General features: G+C 30.8%; 1 protein-coding gene across 1 annotated transcript in view; it reads right to left on the bottom strand.

Moving 5' to 3' along the window:
• Nucleotides 1-6097: 6097 nt before the first annotated feature.
• The window catches only part of LOC129744092 (lachesin-like), a 355022-nt gene continuing 352573 nt past the window's right edge, over nucleotides 6098-8546 (bottom strand). The window contains exons 9-10 of the mRNA XM_055736457.1: nucleotides 8011-8121; nucleotides 6098-7882 (exon numbers count right to left, since the gene is read on the bottom strand). Coding sequence (XP_055592432.1) covers nucleotides 7788-7882; nucleotides 8011-8121 — 206 coding nt within the window. The 3' untranslated portion in view covers nucleotides 6098-7787. The remainder of the gene's footprint in view (nucleotides 7883-8010; nucleotides 8122-8546) is intronic.

The following is an 8546-nucleotide window of genomic DNA, read 5'->3' as shown; positions in this document are numbered from 1 at the left end:
AAAGCACAAACCTAGTATGTACTCCAAAAAAGTATTCGAGTTTTTACAAAAAAATTTTTTTTATTAAAATATAAAAGCGTTTTTGAATGCTTATTTGAAAGCTGTGTAACCGAAGAATGAGAATTAAAAATCTCAAAAAACCACTTTGCATAGCCAAAAAACTTATAGATATTTACAACCTTCGAAAAAACATTTCATAACCTTATTAAAAGCTCTAGCAAAGTCTGCGATTTTAAAATATTTTTCAATCGAATAAGATTTTTTATTTTAAAATAGTCATTACTTTTATCATGACATGCAAAGCTGCACATGGTTTTATTACGAAAAATATTCATATTTTGGAGAGACCAGTCCGTAGTCCAGATCAGAATTCTTTTCAAAATCATCAAAATCATAGAGTAGTTCTCAGGTATACAATGAATATTACACATATGCCTACAGTGATAACTGAAAGTGTGGAACAGTTCACAGTTTTTAGTATTTTAATCCCAAATTTCAATGTTTTTATGCCAGAACTACGAAATTTATACCTCAAAAATGTATATTCTCTATTTCACTCAGCTATTAAGTAACATTTGAGTCGTCTTCTGGTATATAAGTGTGTTTATTAAAAGATCTTTCTAAAAGTATATGTTTTGTATTATTGTATTGTATTTTTCGGGTTTTGATTTGAGTTGTTGTCAAAAAAAGCAAAATTCTTTCGGAGAATGTAATTTTATTTGTTTTTCTTTAATATTTTTTTTCTCACGCGATTCAAATGAAATTCAAATCTATGAAGCAGTGAAGCGGTAGAAGTAGCAAGAAAAACGATTTATAGTCCCAAACAGAGTATTCCATTTTGAATGAAAAGAAACTAGCAACACTGACATATATTTCGTTCAGCTTTCCGAAATGTTCAGATGAAATAATCTTCATTATATTCTCTATCACTGCAACGTAAAGAAGCTCAAAACAAAAAGATGGTTGGTTTTTGTTTCTTATTCAAATGAACCTTAGAAGTAAAACAAATTGAAGCTTTTTTGATGGGTTCATAATGATCGGAAAATGGAAAAAGGAGTGGTTTTGTATGCCCCCATCATGTTTGAAAAATGCCGCTATTCTAAAAAAAAACAGAATAAATAAATGATTTTTATCATTAAAACTTCAAACTTAAGTTCTAATTAATACCTTTAGAGAGAATAGAAATTCTCAAAACAGATTTGAAAAGGTTTTGCTTATGGATGAATTATCCCCATAACTTTTGTTATATTCTATAAAACAATAAAATAAATAAATTTTTATTAAACTTCAGCTTTGTCGTATATAAGTTATAAGTTTCTAGCATTTCCAAGGTAATTATACAGAAATATTGCCAAACAACCAAGGTAATTATACAGAAATATTGCCAAACAACCTAAATTTTGCCTAAAACTTAAATAGGTGGAGGCTAAACCCAAGCTTTACCTTTTTGAAAAATAGACATGGATTTTTTCGATTCCACCAAGATGCACAATTAGATATGCCCAAATTTTTTTCAAAATGTGATTTGAACAAACAATTGAAAGTTCATAATTATTCGCAATTGAAATGTAAAAAAAAACCGCACCACCTAATTTTAGTTTAGTATTTGCAAAACTTTTGCATCTGGTGACTCTAAGTAAGCTCCATATATTTGAATTTCATTTGCATTGCGTGAGAATAAAATATAAAAGAAAACCAAAAAATTACATTCCTTGAAAGATGAGTTTAAAAGTTAAACTAGTGAAAATTTCATAAAACAATATCAACTGTAAGAGAAATGACAGCTTGCCAAAATTGCAGGTACACATGTATGTTGCTCTGCTCGATTTCATTCTTTTTAACGCTAATGTAAATACCTATGGTCAGCACAACTTCGTTAGGGCAATACCATTAATCTTCATAAAAACAATAACGCATTCTATACTTCAACAGAACTCTAATAAAGCTAAAATTAGGCTGCTTGGCCCTGTTTCAGAAACGTCAAGACTAATTTTTTAATCTTCGATATAATCAATATGCTGATGAACTGTAGTCACCAAAGCTTTTATAGAGCTTTTATAAAACATGTCGGCAATCTAGGTTTTATTTTCGATTGCGTGAGTTCTTCGAGTTTTTTTTTAAATTTTTTCCAGCAACCATGATGGCTGATAAATGATGATCGCATTATTGAGATATGATCTGGTAAAATCAATAAAAAAAAGCAAACTACAAAAAATATTAGTCATACATGATTTGACTCTATCCATTAATCCAAAAGAAAAAACAAAACAAGAAATGTCTCAAAAATGAAGGGCCCTATTCCAAAAAACAACGCAAATTAGTCAATTCCATCCTATGCAAGGATTGCCTACACTCAGGCAAATTCTTATTATAACTATCATAAGATACGTCTTATGAAGCGCCTTTTAGAGTGTAAAATTATTTTTCATTAGAGTCTTATGAAATTCTTTCAATTTCCATACGAAGTTGTTATGAAAAATAGAAAAAACGGCGTTGTGAAAAAATAATTAACACATTCATTCCATCAGTCATTTTTTAACCGTCAAACGAAGTTGTGGAAGTATCAGTTTTATTCTTCTAAAAGGTAAGTTTCATGAAAGTTATTTTTTTGTGAACATATTTGTAATTTATATTTGTTTTTTATTTACTTATTAGCACGATGATAGGGGAAAAACCCCAAGGTCAAAGGACCGGATGCGGCCGAACAATATGTTTGGAATCGGGTATTGATGTGCTATGCTGATGGCGACTATAATTTATATAATTGCTAACAAAGTAGCCGAAAAATAAAATAAAAATTTTTAACATCAATTGTTTTGAATTATTTTCATCAAAAGTGACATATCCCACTTTTATATGACCCTCTTATGAAAAGCAACAACCTGTCATTGAAGTAAGTGTTCATCTGCAGAATTCATTCGCGACATAAGACAATCTTTTGAATTTTAATGATTTTTCTTATGGCGTCACTTCATAAGAGAATCTTATGGCATATATAATAGTATTTTTCTGAGTGTAGAGCTCTTAAACATTGGCCAAACCGGTACAATGCATGGGAGAAGATTGCATGAACATGGAAACTTGATAGCAAAAAACAAATCAAAATCTGGATTAGCGCAACACTGCTTCGATTAAAAAAAAACGAACGTTTTCGAAAAGGATCTCTGAGTTCAGGAAACGAGAGAGACAGCTGAAAACTTACACATACAAATCAGAGGAGAAGAGTGAACAGCGAAGCTGAGAAGAAAAACTGTAAACAAACCGACAAGCAGCTGAGTGAAGTAAACTGGTGCTATCTTATTGTTTTTGTAAGTGATGTGTAAATTATAGACGTCTGATGATTGGTGAACCTGAAACGTTTGGCAAAAATAAGAAATTAAACAGTGGTTTTATTCACTGAGAAAAAATCAATAAGTGATAACATATGGAATAAATTCAATTTTTCTTTTTAGCGCCATCTTGAAACTCAAGATGGTGGTTTCCTCGTAAATTTAAAATGCTGTATATCACTGAAAAAAGCATGGAATTCTCACAATATTGGTATTGGATGCTAAACTAAAAGGAGTAGAGAATCGCTTTCTGACGTCATCTTGAAATCCAAAATGGCGGCTTACGCTGAACTTCCGAATTCTTTAGACGATTGAAAAGCGCTTTAAACACACAGTATGCGCATTGGGTGAATGGGCTAAACTAGAAAAAGTCAAATTTCGCTTTCTGACGCCATCTTGAAATCCAAGATAACAGCTCCCGATTAACTTTAAAATGTTGTACACGATTAATATCACATGAAAGACCCACAATATAAAATTTGGGTGAAATGGCTAAACGAGTAGAAGTTGAATTTCACCATCTGGTGCCACCCAGGATGGTGACTTCGGATGATCTTTAAAAAGCTGTAAATAGTCAAAAATACCAGTAAAATTTCATGCAATTTCCAGTGATTTAAAGCATTTTCAAGTAAAGCGGAAGCCGTCATCTTGGTTTTCAAGATGACTTACGACAACAAAATTCGACTTCTGTACGTTTAACCCTTTTATCCAATACCCAAATTATGGATGTTTCATGAGATTTTCAATATTTTATAGCTTTAAAAAGTAAGGCTGAAGCCGCCATTTTAGATCAATGATGATGTCAAGCTACAGTTTTTCTCTTACCAGTTGGGCCTCTTCACTCAATACTCATATGGTAGAGATAACTATTCCGGTGGTTTGAAGTATTTCAAAGATTGTTATATATTTTAATATTTCACTTAAAAAATAACACACATGACTTATTAGACCGCTGCAAAAAATGAGTTTTTGCTCCCATATGTTTTTTCGATGCCTTTTGGGTCAACAAGCATCAGTGTAAAATTCAAGATGATTTGGTTGATTCCTGAGTTAGCGCAACGCGTTTTAATTTTGTATGGAAATTTGTATGGGAGAAAAATTTTTGCACATTAAATCATCCCGAAAATTCAATTAAGCTTGAAATGAAGTCGGTCTTTGACTATTCTTAAGCTTTAGTTTTTGCTAACATGGCAAGCTAAGAATTTTATGGAAAAAGTTAGAACCATTTCGAAATGTAAAATCTGAATCCATTGAAAAATATTCAAAAATGGCAGACTGTGCTTGCTGGAGCTGTTAATAATTGCAAGAAATGTTCTTGCAAAGGCTATTTAAATCAATAAATGCTCTGGCAAGGTAAAACAGTTTTTTGAGATTTTTTATTTCCATCCTACGGTTACACAGCTTTAAAATAAGCAGTCAAAAACGATAAAATTGAAAAAATTGGGTTGAAAACAAAAGTTTTATATAACATTTAATATCTATTTTAGGGTAAAATTTAGGTTTATGCTTTATTTACATGAAATGTACTGCAAGAATCAAGGAACATTTTTCATCCAAAGAGATATTTTTCGGAACTTCTAGATTATCTCTGGCGATTTTGAATGAAAAATTTTGTTTTCCCATACAAATTTCCATGCAAAATTAAAACTCGTTGCGCTAATTCAGGACTGGATGAATCGCTTCCAAAATTTTAAATGCAAGTTCTGGCAGCATCAAAAAAACCAAAAAAAGTTATGGGAGGTGTAAAAATTTAAGAATTTGAAATTTCCATACAAAGTTTGCAGCGGTCTAATGACTTATCATCACAAATGTGAAAAAAAAACAGAATTCCAATTCAAATATTTGCAATCTAGCCTGAGAATGTCCTGTTTTGACATCTTGATTAGGAATTGTTACCTTATTGCATTACGGTTTTAAAACCACGGTGTTACTAGAGTTTTGATGAAGCATTCAGAACTCTTACTAAATAATTTAAACAGTATATTTAGTAAAAACATTATCATCGTTTTCAGAACTACCTAAAAATAATGCTATGATAAAACAATAATAAAAATGTCTTATGATAGTTGGCTTAACCTGTGTTACTTGGGTGGGATGTATGTACTGTTAGGCAATAATTCAAAGAACGCCCCATGAAGCTAAGCCACTGGTGTATTCAAGAAATTGTAATATTCAAGGCCTGTAAAATAATACTGAATTGTTTTTGATGATGTGATTTGCCATGGCAAGTTTGAATTTTGCCTAAAACACTAATGCGCTGTAAAAATTTTGAATGTATTTTAATCTCCTTTCATTGATATTTTTAAGACCCTGTTAATGAGATGTAACCGAGAATAGATAAGATAATATTTTTTTATATTTTACTACTCTTTACACGAATAATTCATAATAAGCAAGGCTTTTTCCCGCTATGTTTTATCACGGCCCATGAGCCTGAAATAACGAACCAATAATAAAATACTCTAAATGGCTAATTTTCATTGAAAATGACCAAAAAATGTAGAAACCATCACCCCAATAAATCAACATTTTTTATTTCTTTTGTCCATTTTCATTCCGCCTTCTGCAAAATTGTGTACACACATTTTTGAAAGAGGACTTCGTATGACAACTTCGAAATTATGTTTCATTCCAATTTCAACTTAAGTTCAACTTTAAAATAACCCCCTGAATCCGTTTCTCAATAAAAGAATGTGGTGGTTGATTGAAAGAAGGAGTCTTACAAGGTTTGGGAGATGTGATATCAGTTTCATTGAGTGTACAACGGGTTTTTAAAGCAAAATATATATACCTCAGTTCTGTTTCATAAGTCTAATGTACAACGATTCCATTTTTTGCAGCTTCATTCTGTTGCATCCTGACTCATTGTGTGAAGGATGATTTTGTTTGTATTAATCATATGTTTTCTTTATAGCGTAGTATATTTGTAGCTTATATCGTCTGAATGTACATTTTTTTCGACCATTTCCAACGTGCATTTTAGTCTATGCTACCAATCAATTCATTAGTGTGTTTTCATATTATTTTTTCACATTTACCCTTCATTCTTTGTTGTTTGCTATAGTTTTCAACAGAAACTGGCTTATATTTAATTTTTTATTATTTCATTGTCTAACTATGATAAGTTTTACCAGCGATTTATATATTTCAATATTTTTTTTTCCTTTGAGCTTGAACTTACTTCTTTTAATTTTTTTTATCGTGATTTTTAGGATTATTTTACTCAATCGTGTCTAGATATTTGCTATCAAATATGAAATCGATGATTTCATGGTAACTTTTTCCAACATTCACTCACACAGGTGTCATTTTGATTGATAGTTTTCGATTACAATTTACCATCTGTTGAATCAGATTCAGTTTGAAAGCGCAGCGCGTACAGTAGTTTACATGTTTCGTTAAATTTCGTATTTAATCTATAGAATACTGTTCCTTAATGTTAATTTGTGTTTTGCTTTTTTTGATTTTTTTTTGTTCCTGTAGCTTAGCATTATTTTTTGGCTTTTGATTATTCATTCTGATCTAGATTTACATGTTTTAATGCTTTGTTATTTACACAATTTAAAGAGTCCTCTTTAAGATTATTTTCAAATCAATACAAAAAATATTGACTACTTTTTTCCAACCTATACATATAAAAATCATTCCATTTCCAGTTTTATCTATTAATATAGTTCGCTGGAAGATAAATTGAATTAAAAATAATAGGGAAAAATAATTTTTAAATTTAACAAAAAAAGATAAATGAACTTTATTTAAAAATACTTTTAAAGAAAAAAAAAATATTGAAAAATGTGTCAATAAAACATACATCAAACTTTTACCACTGTGCAATATGTTGTACAGATTCCGCAGCTGCCTGTCCATTTTGAAACTCTCATCTTAGCTTAACTCGGTTTGGTTAACACTCATTATAATGTGGCTTATCTTGTATGTAAGGCAATACGCTTTCAAATATAATATCGCGTTCAGGTTTTATTCATTTCTTGCTGGTTTGATTACATTTCAAAAATCAACGGATTAGGAGCCCAACTTTGACCATTCAACCTGAATGTTCCTGGCTTCTCCCATTTAACTTGGATTATTAATAAAAATTTATCTATAGAACTTTATATCTTTGCTTTTTTTGGATTATGTACTGTGTAGTCTTCCAGCTGCAAAGCAAATACTTCTTATCTTTTTTCTTCTGAATCCGAGAGCTGGACTTGGTCACATGGCTATCGAATTCAGCTTAAGCAGAACGCATCTTTCTATCAAAACAAACTCACTAAAACCATGTTGCATTCTCTCGCTTTCATTCATGCTGTGCTTTGTGTTTGATCATCATTCAACGTTGACTTTATACAGATTTTGTTTTATGTTCAAAGATAATTCAATGATTTTTTTTTCTATTTTTTCTTTGAGTAACAATATTCACAACAAATTAAGTTACATGAACTCGGTCCAAGGCAGTTATCGTCAATGGTTTGACGAAACCGAGGAGTGAGTCCATTTGGGAACCAGTACAAGGAGCAATAAACACCACCAATTCAGGGGGAGAGGATGGGAAGAACCTGTAAAGAGTTTTAAAAACGAGGAAAGTAATTTATTATTGCATCTATTTGAAAAATTGTTTTCCAACATTGGTATATTGAATTTAATCCAGTTCAAATATCTCGTCAGATACCATACTTATACTTACCATTAGCCTTTGAATGTTTCGAGGAAGTGCGATCTTTGTTAGATTTTGAGTTATCACCAGCGCTCTGATCCGATCGGTCAACTGCATTCATGTCCGATTGGTATTTGATTCCTGAGAAGGAGATACAAAATGTTCAGGTGATTATACTGTTGACAAGAAAACTAAATTTATAACAAGGATATGGTGTTTTTTATATCAGTCAATCGAAAATCTCTCAAGACAGTCCGTTAAAGCTAAATGAACAAATTGTTTTTCATGCATTTATATTTCAAATATCAGCAGAGAAAGTAAAATGTTTCTTAACACGGTTATTTAATTTTTTTTTTATATGTAAACATCAATTGTTGATGTAGACAAAAAAAAATCTAATTTTGATCCGAGTAACGGGGTTAAACAGGTACAAATTGTTTATTTTCAATTGAAAGAAAGCAATCACTCAATTAAAGTTCAAATAGTTTTTGAGAATGTTATTTTTTTTTAAATACGATTTTGCAAATTTTCAGAACGAAACCATCTCATGTTATATACACCAGGAG

This window comes from Uranotaenia lowii, chromosome 2 (genome assembly GCF_029784155.1).
Source record: "Uranotaenia lowii strain MFRU-FL chromosome 2, ASM2978415v1, whole genome shotgun sequence".
Classification (NCBI taxonomy): Eukaryota; Metazoa; Arthropoda; class Insecta; order Diptera; family Culicidae; genus Uranotaenia; species Uranotaenia lowii.
Note: the sequence above shows the minus strand (reverse complement) of the source record. Positions and strands in the feature narration are given on the sequence as shown.